The sequence below is a fragment of the Gnatocerus cornutus genome, chromosome 9, assembly GCF_029298725.1.
Source record: "Gnatocerus cornutus isolate USDA-ARS CGAHR chromosome 9, icGnaCorn1.1, whole genome shotgun sequence".
Lineage (NCBI taxonomy): Eukaryota > Metazoa > Arthropoda > Insecta > Coleoptera > Tenebrionidae > Gnatocerus > Gnatocerus cornutus.
In genome coordinates this window covers 8,024,787-8,040,926 of record NC_142241.1, presented here as the reverse complement: position 1 = coordinate 8,040,926, position 16,140 = coordinate 8,024,787, and the positions used below count along the sequence as shown (strand labels likewise).

At 35.0% G+C, this 16,140-nt stretch overlaps 2 protein-coding genes across 7 annotated transcripts in view; both read left to right on the top strand.

Moving 5' to 3' along the window:
• Positions 1 to 14,882, top strand: part of LOC148168501 (uncharacterized) — a 30,232-nt gene extending 15,350 nt beyond the window's left edge. Inside the window, exons 3-9 of one of the 6 annotated variants that reach the window (XM_088044601.1) lie at positions 1,845 to 1,983; positions 5,576 to 5,721; positions 5,931 to 6,073; positions 7,163 to 7,384; positions 9,512 to 9,577; positions 10,405 to 10,542; positions 13,462 to 13,554. In XM_088044601.1, coding sequence (XP_087900727.1) covers positions 1,845 to 1,983; positions 5,576 to 5,721; positions 5,931 to 6,073; positions 7,163 to 7,384; positions 9,512 to 9,577; positions 10,405 to 10,509 — 821 coding nt within the window. In that variant the 3' untranslated portion in view covers positions 10,510 to 10,542; positions 13,462 to 13,554. Of the gene's footprint in view, positions 1 to 1,844; positions 1,984 to 5,575; positions 5,722 to 5,930; positions 6,074 to 7,162; positions 7,385 to 9,511; positions 9,578 to 10,404; positions 10,543 to 13,461 lie in introns of all 6 variants that reach the window. The other 5 variants (XM_088044597.1, XM_088044598.1, XM_088044596.1 and 2 more) reach the window with 5 other exon arrangements.
• A 434-nt stretch (positions 14,883 to 15,316) lies between these two features.
• On the top strand, positions 15,317 to 16,107 carry LOC148168500 (uncharacterized). Its single transcript, XM_088044602.1, has 2 exons — positions 15,317 to 15,785; positions 15,839 to 16,107. Exons 1-2 carry the CDS (start codon positions 15,477 to 15,479, stop codon positions 15,971 to 15,973), a joined length of 444 nt encoding a protein of 147 aa, XP_087900728.1. The 5' UTR covers positions 15,317 to 15,476; the 3' UTR covers positions 15,974 to 16,107.
• Positions 16,108 to 16,140: the final 33 nt, after the last annotated feature.

The following is a 16,140-nucleotide window of genomic DNA, read 5'->3' as shown; positions in this document are numbered from 1 at the left end:
AGTATCTCATATTTTTACACAACAAAGTGGATGTTAATTAAATTCTTGAAAATTAATTTTGTGAGTAATTTGGTCGCAAGTTTAGAAAGTTCAAGTGGCAAAATAACGAGTCTTGAAAATTTTCCTGGCGTGCTAACAGATATTAATGTAAACTTAAGCAACTCAACTTCGGTATCAATTTATAAAGCTGCAGCTTGTGTCAATATTTACAAATACTGACATTATTTTGTAATTAAAATTCAGTTTAGCAATTTTTGAGTTAAAAATATGAACATGTGCAATGTTCAGTATCATAAGCAAGTTTGCAGAAACTTTCGGTGCCACCTACGTGTTAATATTGTTCTGAGAACGCGTTGGATTATGCAAAAGGAGCCTCTGAATGATTATGGAGAGTTTTGAACAGGCGAAGAGAGGATCTCCGGTAAGGAAGTTGCAACGTACGAGAAAATGTAACAAAGAGCGGATTTGGAATTTATAAGTTCAGTATAAGCTCGTGCCATTATTTACCTACCAGTATGAAGTTTTCATGTGGCACAATATGTACTACTTTCTAGCCGTTTTTCCTCCTGATAAGTAAAATGAATAAATCAAGATCTCTGACATTCTTTCTTTTGAATTTAACGGTCGATGTACTGTTTGTAAAAGAGCTTCTTGAAAAAGGCTCTCTTTAAGAGAGCGTCCGGTGGATTTCTATCAACGCAAGGAAATACTTAGTCTATAGCGGGAAATGGGAAAACGAGTTCTTTAAAAACAAAAACAATGCAACAGCTGAGGAATATCTATTACCGACGGCTTCCGTGGAATTTTTCTGGACAAGATATTTTTACGCTTGCTTCTAGAATTTCTTGATATCAAAAACTGCAACTTGATATGTCTAATCTCTTTGTTACGATACGCGTAATTTTATTTTATTTTTTAATTGCGCAACAGTTCATATAAAATGGAACGAATATAAATTCAAATTTTCAATTTCTAGTTATTAGGTGAAATATAAATTTATTTCCACAATGATTACAACTAAAAATTGGTTTCAGGTAATTGCAGTTGTTAGCACACATTCTGTAAATTTATAAACACCAATCGATACATAAGAATACATAGGTTATGATGCATCACATGAATCGTTAACTAAAGATCGCAAAATAATGGTTAAACGTAATTTAATATTATTGATTCAGGAAATCTGTCCGAATACGATAGATTGAAACTAACGAACGCTTTCCGAGACGAAACTCATCCAATATTTAATAACTGGAACGTTAATAAAAGTAGCAAAAGAAAAATGAGTTCTATGATGTGATATATGACGAGCATCAGATCGTGGCGACGACAGCTTCATGTATGTCCAGAAATGCAATTTTATTCATGCCTGAGTTCAACTTTGAACTTGAATAGAGAGAGATATTTGCGAAATGTCAAGTACTTCCGTCGGTCCATTGCAACCAACGTAATTCTATTCATGTGCAAGAGAAATTGTGTTCGTCGGGGTTTGAAAGCACACCTCGTAAAAGCACCGGACTTCATAGCCCTAATCCTTTGATGCAGCGTTTTAGAGCTGCAGTAAATTGTAGAATTTTTTTCTTCGAAAACTGTCTGCTTAAGTATAATCTTTGTTTCTTTGCGACCTTCATGTTGAGAAACGCTGCATTAAGTAGTAAATAAATCCGATAACGAAGCAATTTTACAACTTTTCATCAACTTTCCGTCATTTTTCTTTTCAAACTGGGGCACGTTTAAGCCAACCTAATCCAGTTTAACTCGAATTGGATTTCGCTGCTGGAGTAAAAAGAAACTCGTGAAATTCAGTTAAAGCAATCGTTATTCACATCGTCTTTCAATTGCAGGTTCGATGCCCGGTGGTCCTGGGGTGCCAGAAAACATCACCGTAACTTTCCTAAATCCCACTTCCGTCAAAGTGTCGTGGTCTACATCAGTCGAAAATGTGGACAAGTACGACGTCACGTACAAGCCGACCGACGCCAGGTAGGTCGTTACTGTGAAACGCACATTAGGCGAAACTCTGGCGGAGTTTGACAGTAAATTGCTCAATTTTAAGAGGATTTTCTGGAGGTTGTGTCAACGGAATGGAAATTTGTGTGTGTATAAGTAAATTCATGTTTGTTGAGTCTGATGCGATGACAAGCTACGTATTCATGGATGAATTCGAGAAAAGCTGGAATGAAGAAAGGTGACACAAAGTTATGGGGCGGTTTTCTTTAGTTTCTCTCTAGTTTTTTTTCAGATTTTGTTTGTTTATTGTTTCTAAATTTTTTCCAGATTCTAGATTTTCTCTAAACTTTTTTGATGTCATTGATATATTTTTCTGTAATTTATATATTGTCTTTGTTGATTCTTTCTAAACATTTTCAAAATTGTAGATTTTCTTTTGGGCTCTCATTTTTATAATGAAAATATTCGTATATTTTTCTTGCAGAAATTTACCAAACTTTTACTTTCAAAAATTCCCATCAATGAAACACCACCACCAGCAACTTCATTAAAAATCCGCCAGTAGTTTCAGCCGTCATATCCATGTTAATTCCCGTAAACACAACGCTTAATTATCCCTAGTAGCTATGCATCTTTTAAGGACCAATCGATCGCAAGTCACACACGCAAGTTCCATTATTGAGAGGGGCGATTTGCTCGTCAATAAGGGTGCAATATAAGAGTTTCGTTCAGTTCGGATTGACATTCGAGACAGTGTGGCTTAGCGATCGATCATCGGGCGCTTATACTGCGTCTAACCTGTGCTGCTTTATTTCTATAATTTCGGAAAATCCGAGGCAGAGTAAGTTAATAATCTAAACTGTTCAATGTGCTTAAGTTCATCCTGAATACAACGACAATTATTGTGTAATCGTGTTGTACCTTCGGGGCTATGAATGTAATATTGACATTGTGTACGTGTCTTGTGTCTGCTTAGGTGTCAAGGGATACTTGTACGAAAGCCTAATGAGATCCTTTGGTACAATTTCTACAAAAAGTTCTTTGAGTTGCGTTGTGACAAAAGATAAGTGATACTCGCTTCTGTGGAGATATTCTTAGAATTGTTGTGCTACAAACGCTTGGAGCTGTTTCCACTCCAAAACAGCTGTTTACATTTTGAGGGAACATTTGCATTCTCCGAAGGTTTTTTGCATACTTCATATGCGTGAAGCACACGTTTCTGAGAGAACATAAAAAATAAAATTGAGGAACGTGGAATTTGTGAAGAAAATCTACTAAATAATAAATCCATAATAGAACTTTTTCTCTTAAAACATATTTATTGATAGATTGGATAAGTGGAGTGGAACTAAACGAACTTAAAAATAGATTTGGTACATTTTTAAAGCACGTATAAATGGTGGATGCGCCGGGAGAATATTTCAATAGTCGACAAGGTTTTGTATAGGATAAGCAGGAAATCACTTTCAAAGTGAAATTGCCTGAATCTAAATCTACCAGGTCCGCACCCAGTTCAGAAGCTCCTATTACTAGACATAACTTTTAAGTATAATTGAAGAAAATAAAAACCAAGTATTTCCAAAAACTTCTCTCTCTAAATCCTGCTCTGATGGATCAAAACGGGTTTTGGGTTAAAATTTACGAGGTTATTTTACATCACAAAAAATTAAATACTCATTAAATTTCACCAAAAAAGCTTTTTTCTGTTATTAGAAATTTATAATCCACTCTTTATGACCCTATGGAATGAGTTTGTTTATATGGTAATTTAGCTTTAATATTATTAACAAAATTTATATTTTTTAAAGGGTTTCGGTTTATTAAACACATGCATAAATAATTCGATTAATATATCAATGTTCACTAACAACCAAACATTCGAAAAGTTAAAAATGTTTAAAAAAATTCTGCAATAGTGTGACATTATCTACAAAGATAAATGTATTGTTATATGAACTAAATGAGCGCATCACTGGCATATACCTGACACGAATGAAATATTGCCTTATAAAAATGAATACAATAAACATTGTAACTATTGTTAGCTGATATTTGGATAATAAATGGCCGAGGAATGCAATTACAAGGCAAAGGTTAATGCAGCAACTCTGACCTTTTTTATTCCATTAGCTTACATATTTCGTTTTGACAACAAATTCAAAATTTGCGTCTCAAAACAGGATCATAAGGTATAAAAGCATCGCTAATTAACGCCTCTTGTTGCATTTAGACCGAATATAAAATACAGGAAGCAACCGCGTTTTCCGAACCCATAAAAGATTTAATGCCTCACTTTATTAAGAATTAGAACGACATTAACAGACTAATAAAGCTAAATACAAGAAAAATTAACATAATTACTACACTTACCAAGAATACTCTTTATGCACGTCATGTTTTTTTTTAATTACATTACACAAAAGAAATACTTAAATAATTTGCTCTTTTTTTCGTATATTTTTAGCATTTTTAGCGACTGTTTTATTTCTCAAAAACATTTATCATTGCAGTATCACCGTAAAATTTCCATATTACGAGCAATATTATCCATACTTTAAAACTCCTGTCAAGTTTGGCATGTTTTCTTCGTTGTTACGTCGACAGAGTCGCGAGAAGTCTGTTCATATCTTGAAGTATTTCTTGTTATTTCGCTCTGTTCACCCGAGGAAAGCGATTTATATCATAGTGGAAACATGGAAAAATGATCAAAATGTGCATTATGATTGAAAAATATGCAACAGAACTCGTGTGTTATTTAGAATTTTTCAACTTTTCGAATTTGTTATATTATTTCCATTCTATCGACTTGTTTGAGATTGTAATTTAATTCTAATTTAAGTTTCAATTTTTATTAAGTTTATGAAACTGAGAATGAAGTCTCCGTGTACGTTATCCCAGTACCTGTGAAAATAAAACAGCTGTGAGCTAAATTAAAAAGGAGACGAAACATTTCCAGGGAATGGATAAAACGTGCGAAGTTAAATGAAGGACAAGGATCTCAAGAGCGCCGTTATTGACTACACCTCAGGGTATTATCCTTTAGATGCTTCTATTATTCAAATTATACAACGATGGAAGCACAACATTGTAATTTTTTTATCTTTCATAAAGTTTTTCAGGCTATAAAAAGAAAGAAGTTGCAAATGGAATTCTTACAAAATTGGTTTTACAGGCAGTTAAAAAGAGCAACGCTCTTGAAAAGCGGCAAAAATTTCTGTAATATTACCGGTGACACTAATTTCATTACGTCCTGGAAAATGTGATTAAGCCAAGAATCAGAAAAGACTCTAGAGAATGTCTCGTAACTTCGCTTATATCTTCGCGACACGCGCTCTTTTCCAATCATCTTGTGAGTAACAATTCGATATTTCCGCCCGCAAGAAAATTTCATTTTCTGACTAAAAATAGACTTCCAGCTTTCCGAACTCGGTTAAGTGGATGACACAAATCTTTCCATTACCTTATCCCTCATTCTCGCGACACAATAATCCATTTAGAGGTTAAAAGCAGACTTTGCACAAAGAAAACGAAATTTCAGCCCCGCAGGTATCTTAATTCTTTGTTAATTCGCTTCTTGTTAGAGCCGTTAATGCTCCAGGTATAATTTCAATAAACAGGTTGTTAGTTACAGAGTGGTGGCGGTGGTTGCGGGAAATTCCGATGCTGTGACCCTGAGCGGCCTAAAAGCGGACACTCAGTATCAGTTGACAGTTGCCGCCGTTTGGGGCGGCAAAAAGTACAGAAGCAGGCCAATCGTCTTCCGCACACTGGGTAAGAACGCGAAATGTGCAGAGGAGGAAGGACCGCATTACTAGTCATAACTCAGCACTGATATTAATTTGCATAGTTTAGAAGTTAGGACGATTTCCATTGGAATTCAGGACGGGAATGTGGTCCTTCCTCTTTTACTTGTAACGCTTTTTCTTCGATGTGTGGATGTTATCCAGTAGGAGAGAACACACACGTGTGAACTTGCGTAGAGCATATGTGTGTTCCAGAGCCACCACGGTCGTCCCCCCAGCAGGACCCCATGGCGACGCTTCCGTCGGACTCCCCAGCGACGAGGGATGATTCAGAGTCCGTCGACCTACCGGATTACACTTATCCCCAAACAAGCTCCACTGTACGTTGTTAATTTTAGCCATGGCGTGGCGGCGAGTTTTGATGTGCATTAAGACCTGCTTTTATGTATACATTTTACTACTTCTGCTAAAATGGGGCGCAAATGTTATATTAAATATGCTTACTACAAGGGTCGTTACTTGCACTTTAAGACGGAGTAAAATTCTAAATTTGAAAGCCAGTTTGTGTTTCTAAAGAATAGAAGCTAACTTTTTCTCTGTATTTTTAACGACCACTTAAAAATTAACAGTTCGTTAATTAAAAATGGGTTTTCTATAAAAGTCTATTAATAAATAAAAAGATACTGTCTATTTATTTTTAAATTATCGAAAGTTTAGGTTAAAACTCGTGGCCACGTGGCGGTCTAATTTTTTGTATTTTTGTGTAAAACAATAATTTTTAACATTTTCCAGACATTTTTCCAATTTAAAATTGCGAGTCGAAAACAGTAATTTCAAGCTCTTTTTGTTATTACATTAAATCTGTTTGGCTTTCCAGAGAAACATCTTTTAGAGCGAGCTAATTTAATTCAGCAATTTTAAACTTATCAGTAAATACAGAGAAAAGTGTAAGGTGACTGAATATTATTCACATTTTAAACAAAACAAATAATACACTTCAAGCATTTCGTACCAAAGTAACCCGTCAAGGGGTCCCCGAGAAAATTTCTGTTGGGAACCACATTAGCGTCCAGACTGATTAGATGAATCCTTGTCGCTAATTTCAGACGGTTCTGAAACACTCTAAAATAAATAATTCTGGATCAAACAGTGCAGTTCCTCGACTATATTTTCCCGACTTTCAAAGTGTATTATTCAAGCAGGTCGTTGGAAACTAAACTCGTTCCGAGCATAAACGTTTCATACTTCTCAGTTTTTCTTTTTCCAAGAATTGCCGGGACCTGTGTAGAATTGCTAAGGCGTATTTTTAGAAATCGGGGTTTTGTTTACCTTCCCTTTGCGACAGAAAAACGAAATCTAAAGTCTATAGAAATTTTCAATTATCTCCGTTTTTTTTTTGAACTGTTCATAAAGTTCAATTAAGCCAAGGATCAATATTATGGTAGCTTTAGCTCTTTTCTTTTCACTAGGTAAGAGGTGTCGAAATAGGTATAGTGCTACTGGTCCTATTGGTATGGGTGGCGGCGATAGCGCTGTTCTTCAACCGATGGGGCAAAATCCGTATGCTGCTTCCTTATCAGCCCGACTACAAACAGGAACAGCTCAAAGTGCCGGGGACGGCAGCCTGTGCGGCGGCGGTTGCGTCGGGCAACACCTGCACGCATCATTCCGGTGACCATCTTTGCCAGCAGGTGATTATTTTTAATTACTTTGAAGTGGTTCCATTAGTTTTGATTCTTGAGTGGAGGTGATATAATTGGCGGAAATTCATCGAAATTGCAATGGACTGAAAAGATCTAAATTCTATTTATTCCGGGTATTACAATGTTTTGTCAGTAATGATCGTACTTAGTAATGTTTATCTAATGATGTTTATACTCAATATGTGGATTATTTATCGTAATTTTCTATCGGATTAGGTCGTTTTTTGCTTTGATAACATTTCTTGGAATTGGGCAATAATAATTCTACAGGTTAAGTTCACAAAACGATCTGATAATCGGAGGCTGAAGTGATCAAAGAATCCGAAACGTATTTGAAATTCAAAAAAACTAGATCATTTGGGTACGAATAAGAAAGAATTGAAAGCGGCCAAACTCTAAATATGCTTCTTAATTAATTTAACAATTTTGATTTCCACTTCAAAGACGCTTCGATGAATTTTCCCAGTAATTTTTAAAATAAAAACCAAAAGAATTAAAATTAATGGAAAACCCCACAATGTGAACAAGTTGTGGATGTCAACAAAGTACTTGAAAATTTATACTGAACGGCAGAATGTCACATTTGACCTATTCATTATCAATTGCATTAAATTCAAGTTTCTATCGATTTCACAACATTTCCGATCCATTCACAAAATTGTCGGGTGTGTTTTCGGGTTTTCTCATCTATTTCTGTTTGCGAACTCCTTATTTGAGAGATTTGAGAGAACGACAAAGTTATGATTGGATTTATGGTCACGACGAATCAAACTTTTTATTGATTCTGACACGATTTTAACTGTATTTTTCCAGTGAAAAAAATCGATTTTTATTTATTTACTCAGACCCATATAATTGTCGTTTGAATAATTAAGAAGCCCTTTAAAAAAACCGTATTAATGTGACGTTCTGCCTTTAAACTGAGAACTCCGAAAAATTCGCATATCTTTTTCGCCGGTGAATCATGAAATATCCATAACTTCGTCATAAATGTTATAGACAAACATACATTATACATTTGATGGAAATTATTGATATACACCATTCGCATCGTAAATTATATTATCGATAACAAGGTGTGTTATTTTCATTAAGCCACACACTCTTGTTTATGTCGTTACGTCATGTTGCCACATATCGTCATAAATAACGCACAGAGAACTAATGACTAACATTTAAAACTTTTTGTGATATTAAGCAGACAGCGAGTTCGTTGAACGAATATTAACAATTCAAAAGCGCGAGAACAGTTCAAGCAGAATTAATTTTAGGAAGTCGGAGGGGGGCCGTGTTAAAATTAGCAAGGAAATACTAAAATCCATAAACTGACATAGATTATGGAAATGTGAAGATTTTAAATCTTCCGCTTATGAATTCTGACTATTTTAATCATTGCTAGAATAGGGGTATGTTCATGTCGAAAGTTGGAGCTTTCTCTAGGGGATGTTTAATGAAATGTTAAAATAAGCATTGTCGTGTTCTGGTGGGAAACCTTTGAACCTTTATCTTCAAACAAATTAATTTGCAAGTATCACTTTTCCATGCAGTATCAGGGGCGTATTTAGGTGGAATTATTCATGCATATGTTGCATTTTACTCATCACATGGCAGATGTTTTTACTTTTTTGTTCACCGGACTAAATTCAAGGAAAGCTTTCGCTCCATTAACGAAATAAATTCTTAACTACATTAAAGAGACTGCTTCTCCGTGCGTTCTTTATTATAATTTTGTGGCAACATGACACTTTAACCAAACATGGGCTAAATCGAAAGCAATTAACATCGTCAGTGCAAGAAGAAGAAGAAAGACCGTCGCCGTGTATTTTCACACCCAATTCGTCCAGTCTGTACCTGCGGAGCCATGGAAATGGGTTATCTAACAGACGTGGAATCAGACTGAATCACCGATCCAACGGAAATTCATTACGTAATTATCGAAGGCACATAATTTGGTCGTGTGTTTTACGTGGTTCAAACTTTATCGTCTTTTATTGGAATTTTCATGTGTCGATTAAAAATCCAAGAAGTGCACATTAGCAATTATGACTGTCGACAATTCACCTGGACACAACTTATCGTACACTGATAATATTTTTTGAGTTGTTGTTTTTACAGAGCGAAGAAACGGAAGAAGCCGAAACGGCTTCGCTTCCTATTAACGACGTCTTTAGCATTAACAAAGTAAGTGAAGTAGTTGCAGGAAATGTGTGATTGCTTTTCCATCATAGCTTTTACATAATGCAATTGCTCGACATTTATAATTGCTAAGTTTGACTTTAGTAGTGGTTTGAATTGTTACAGAAATTTTACGCTTTCAAACTGAACAAACCAAAATCGAACGTGTTCTGCGGTTTTGGGTGTTGTATTCAGACGGGCGAATATCAGATTATAAATTGTTTACGAAGCAGCACCTGTTTGTTCTCATGATCAAACGTTATTAACAAAAGCGACAGAAGAGCGAATTTTCGTGGAAAATTTTTATCGAGGAAAACTAAACCAAGGTGATGATGATAAAGGAAAATATTCGAAGAATTCGGTTCAAAGTATTGATAGGATGTTTTTAAATTGTTCTTTGTGGATATAAATACTGTGGAATTTAATCAACGTTACTTGCAATTAGTATGTAAAAGAAATGTGTTTATACTTTTTTATATTACGAATCACCTTAAATAATTAAAATTCTCTCATTATCAGTTTTTTTAAGCCGAGGAATTTGCAGTGTGCAAACTTAATATTCCACCGTTTTTAATAAAAAATAAAAGAAAACTCTCTTGAAGTATCAAATAAAATATTCCCTTGGTACGACATCCGTTTTTATGAAACCATTCAGCAATGTCTAATTACACTCTGAAAATTTTCCTTCATCTCATCTCTTTTTCCGTCCGCGACGACCTGAAACTTGACGCGAAATCTTAATTAAACCGCCACGAAAACCCGAAAGGTAAGTTCATCTTTCGTGTTGGTCCCCTGGTTTCCACGATGATTTTCATGCAGATGTGTTGGTATAGGGGTGCTGCATGTGGGATCAATGTTTCGGCTACCCAAGACGAACGCGAGATTCGCGCGATTGTGGGTGTCAATTCGCACTTCTTCACCGCGCAGAGGTCACCTAACAGCTATCCGAAATTTCAACGACACCTCCATCAGTAAGTTAGGCGATAGAGACAGTCGCCCGGCGCCTCCACCATCGTTTACATCAAACTAAGACTGGGTTTAAGTTGTTGCTTCATATTGGAAGGTAGATGGTAATGTTTTACTATGAAAGCAGAGAAAATTAGGTGCATTAAATTCACTCTAACTAAGTTTGCGAGGCTTCTGGCTAGATGGAATTTAATCCTCATGTATAAACATACGGTACATGAAAGAGCAACAATGGTAGAGATATGAAATTGGTCGTCACTACTGGAAGTTCTTGTTGTGTTAAAAACAAAGAAATTTATCTTTGAGCTAGTACGTAATTAAATTTTTACGCCAAGTGCATTGAGTTATGAAAATATGAAACGAATTGTGGAATAATGGAACGGAACAGACATTATTAAAATCCAGGAGAACAAGTTTTATGTTCGTTTTTAGCGAGTTTATTCGTGTCAAATCTAATTTTTTTTAACTAAATTTATATTCAATAAACTCCTGCGATAACAGGTGTTCAAATCAAAGTTGAGGAAAATTTCCATTTTTTATTAGACTGTAATGATACTTTCAATGACATGAAATTAAACATTCAAACTAGAATCCCAAGCGACGACTCGTACATATTAGATAAAGCAAAACTCCGAAAAGAGACACGAAAAGAATAAAACGTAAACCGGGAAAAGCTTTCGAATCTCGTCGCAGACAGCGCCGATCAGAGTAGTTCTATTGAGAAAAAGGCCCTTTGATGTGAAATCAAGCAGAACTAAAAAACTGTATTTTCCACCATCAAGACACTTATCCCGCTCCAAAATGACGCAACAATTTACCCAAGTCATTGTATTGCATGGTTTAGAGAGCTTCTTTCACACATCAATGTACAGGGTGGTGGAGATGGAAACTTAAGCGTTGCAGCACCCTGTACCACACTGATCGGAGGACCAATTACGGTTGGTCCTTCTTGCTTTTACCTCAGCACTGCTTTTTGAAAATAATCAACCACAATTTTTAATTGACACATGTAGAAAAGGTCCATGACGATGGGGCGTCTTCGCTTGACAGTCGGGTGATTAGCGCGTCTTGTCTTAGTTTCAGTGTTTTGCACCGTGTTCGTTTGAAAACACATTTTGTACGTCTTTCGCCACTGTTGCCAGTCATTTCACAACGTGTCATTGAGTTTTATAAAGCTATGGTTCGTCAGTTCACTGCTATTGCATTAAGTAATTACGAAATGTGGTGACTCGAATAAAAGTTTCTTTTATTGAATCGCCACGTATTTTAGGCTGGTGCTGTAACGAACTACTCAATTTGCTCCCTTAATGAGGCGAGGGTTGTTCCAGCAGCAGGTTTAAACTAACGACAGTAATACGATCAAGTTGTGACGTGTGTGGTTCTTAATTACCACGCCATTGATTTGGAGGGATTACAGGATCAAAGTGTGGGCAGGTGATAATGAGAAATTCGATTTGTGATTTTAATTAAAACAGAATACAAGGTACATAAAGCTATCATAAACTAAACAAGATTTGCTTTATTATTTCGATAATGGGCACCAGGGCAGTAAAAATGAAATAACACAAAATTATCACGGAATAGTTTCTTCGATTTCATGAGCTATAAAGTCAACGATTAAGCCATAAGATTATATCTAAATCCGTGCCGTGAATATTGGGTTGCTTTTTATTTTTCCGCTTATTATACTTTGTTGAAGAGTCTGTACTAAAAATTACAATACTTACGACGTAAAACCACTCAAAAAAACAATAATGCAGCCCCAGATGTCATATAAAATTTTAGTACGCTGCAGCTCTCACAGAAACTGTTTTTAGAGCTAGAGCTAAAAATACTCAAATGGCATAATCGATGGGATACTAATCTTAGAAAGAATGGAAAAGACAGTAATCAATTAATTTCAATATCAGAGAGATCTTAATTGTAATTAATTGAATCAGAGAGACGAGTAGTTGTGTAAAACTCTATTTTCTCAGAACGATAAAAACCCGTAATTTCTTTCTAATAAACTGATCGGAAAGTAACTTCAGTATTGATCACACTTTGGATTCTACTTAAACCATAACAACGGTAATTTAACATGTTGTGGTGGTAGTCGACCATGGATGCCAAATGTCGAATGTCAAATCCATCTTTGAAATTTAATATAAACTTACAAATGAACATTCCACACGACAACAAAAGCTAACTTGAATATTTTACGAGTAGGTTATTGTTCATCTTCTAATGAACAAACATCACGAAATTATTAACTTAATATGACAATATTTCGCATTAATGTGCTTCATTCTAATGATATTTTTAATTCAAAGTTGTAGGTAATATTTCAAAGAAATTGAATGAATATATCTACATCAATAATATTATTTTATTTCAGAACGATCAATTGTACCATTTGCGGTTGCGTCGGCGTCGTCTTAAATTAGTTAAGTCCAAGAAAGTCAAAGTTTTAGATTCTGTTGATCAAATTACCACAGTTTGAGATTAAATCTTGAAGAATACGTAAAATAAATAAAAAAACAAAAGGTGAAACAAAGATTTATTTATTACAGACTCAAATAAATCGTTCAATTAATTAAAAAAATGTTTTTTTTTTCAAATAAGATAAGGACTACTTATTATAATGAACGGTAAGGTAATCATTATTATTAAGGCCAATGCTACATTTCAGAAATATTGCGTAACCCGATAACCAAAAACTTTTAATTAAAGCCAACAATAAAGTTGTTAAAGCTGCTTGTTGCCCCGCCGCGCCGTTCACTTTGAAGGTAAGATGAAACAGTTCTTAGCCAAGTTTCGCCACTAAGCTTCCAGTTCACTTTTTTTTTAACTGAAATCTGCTCACTCTTTGATCGATCAACACGTTACAAGTTGGTGTCGCTCCAATTTTGAATTGTTTTTCTCATGAGTGTGTTTGCCTCTAGCCGTGTCCTCCGCAACCACGGAGACAACACCGTCCCCGTATAAACTCAGCCATATTCGTCTCCAATAGTGGTCCTGGTCTCGACCCCAAAGAGTTTTTTAGACGTCACGGCTCCGTCTCCAGATTATGCAGGAAAGCGAGGAGTGTGGATAACATTTCCCTCGAAGAGAACCACTTCGGATTGCCTACTCTATCAGTTTCCGGCCCGTCTCCACCTGAAGACGAAGAAAGAGACGATGAAGAGGAGACGCAGCGGTTTCTTGACTAAACAGTGATAGCACAAATGGGACCACAAATCAGTGATAGCCGGAGAAGAAGTGTTCTGATGGCATTTTTTTTTATTTTTTTACAACGTGCCATTGGAAATGTCCAAGCTATCAAAAGCATGTCATCTCTTATCATCTTTCAGTGTATTGGCAGAGGAAAAACTGGGTAGTGATTCAAAGGTGCCAATGTGGAGTGTTCTTGGATTGTTTCATTCAAACTTGTATTATTCTCTTAGTACTTTGTCATTAGGTTAGGATCGATACTGTACTGAGGTCTACGAGCTTTGTACGAACATTATCTTCATGACGAGAATCCAGCACATATCGGAAATTCCGAATTGAAATTAGAATTTAAAGAAACGGGACCAAAGTCGATACCATGAGCTTTAATAACATATTTAGGCAACGGGGTTGAAACGAAGACATGTTCGTACAATTTCTACATTTTTCATAGCTTTAACTACTCTAGGGATTAGTGAAGAGGTCCAACACTGCTATTTTCAAGCCCTGAAAATTGGATAAAATAGTAATCCGATAGAATTAAATTCAATTATTATACACCAACAGTCAATATGATCGGATTACACGCAAATTTTCTAAATTTATATATAATTGATGGCTTTATCATTAACTTTCAATTAGCTATGATCAAACTGGATTACCACTTGCCTGTATCAACGATCACTTGCTCAAATCTCTACATGTCACCACTAGAGAGTTTATTTTAACGAAAACTTATAAATTTTATACATAGAATGTACTTCCTGAACATATTATTAAGTGTTTGTTTCGCATTTTTTGTAACAGGCATTTCATGTCTGAGCAACTTCTTAGTTTTTATGTTTTGTTTTTAGTCTATCTTTTATACGAATTGTGTAAAATAATCGTTGTATTCTTATCTCTCATGTGTATATATTTATCATCTTTATTCCCATTCAAAAATATCAATTGGCTTTATAACGATGGGTCCAAACTTCAACCCAACTTTTGGTTAATTTCTATCATCACTGTGATTTTAATGCCTTCTACAAAAAATCTGTAACCGCCATCTCATTTTTTTTTTGTATGACACTGTCGAGGTAAAGGGTCTTGTAAAACGCTGTATATAATTTATCACAGATTTCTTTGTGTAACGCAATAAATTATACCTATTCAAGTTGGGGATATTTGTTTAACGCCTCTTGAGTCAGTTATTATGATTTTATACTATAATTTTTTCATATTATTTCAGTAACTTTGGTTCGTCGGCTTGTTTATGTTTTTAAATTTGTCAGATTTCTTTCTTTTAATTGTTGATTTAGCCTCTGCAGTATTTTTACAGATGCTTAATCTTTTATATAATCTTTTGAATAATCTAAAATACCATTGATTTGGATGTCTTAATTTATTATTTTTTTCAATTTTTTTGGATCAATAAAAACTTACAGCTTCATTGAATTCCTTGAATTAATTTGATAGTTTTTGGAATTCTTTAAAATATTTAAATTTATTTTTAAAGATTTTTTATAAACTAACAATAAGTAAGTATTCTTTTATTCCTTTTAAATTTTAAATTTGATCCCATCACTCAAATTCAACGGGTGTTGAAAAAACGAGATTTCGAACTAATGAGAATTATAACTTATAACGTATCAAATAGCGCATGCGTAGACAAATCTAACCTCATTTTTTGTGTTTATAAACATATTCAACAAAAACTCTTTATTGCAGCTGATAAAACCACTTCAAAAAGCCCAAAACTATCTCCACAATGGACAGATATCAGCAATACTCGTCTAATAGTGCCTCAGGCTTCGTTTACTTCAACCAAGACTCAAATCAAGAATATCAAAATAAATCAGACACCACTGATTTTTTAGCTTTTAGTGACCCTCCTCAAGCTTCTCCACAGACAAATCGGTTTAAACCAGCTTATTCCAGCAGTCCCCAATCAAAATACCACAGAGGGAGCCCTAGAAACTATCCCCCAAATTATCGGAAATACCAGAGGTGGACTGGGGGGAATCGGTCTAACAACAGCTCATACAACTCCAGTTTTAACCAAAGTTCGTCCCTACAGGTTAAATATAGGAGGATTGAGGTTAGAAAATTATAAAAATTGACAATTTGTAGGAAGATGATCAAGGAATAGCAAAGTTTGTGCATCCCTCTTTTTTAGAGGACCCGTGGGCTCATTTAGAAGCGAAATTAAAGCAAAATAATAGTCAAATAAATGACACAAGAGGCTCAGAATCAGAAGAGACGTGAAGTTTAGAATTTGCGCGATTTGGACTTTGAATCAGTAAAATCATAGTACAAACTGTACATAAGTTTTGTGTTTTGAAAGTGATCTTATTGTAATTTGGGTAAAAGTTATTTTAAGAATAAATAGTAAGATTTTATGTTTGAGAGTTTTCTATTTAACCGACACTGTT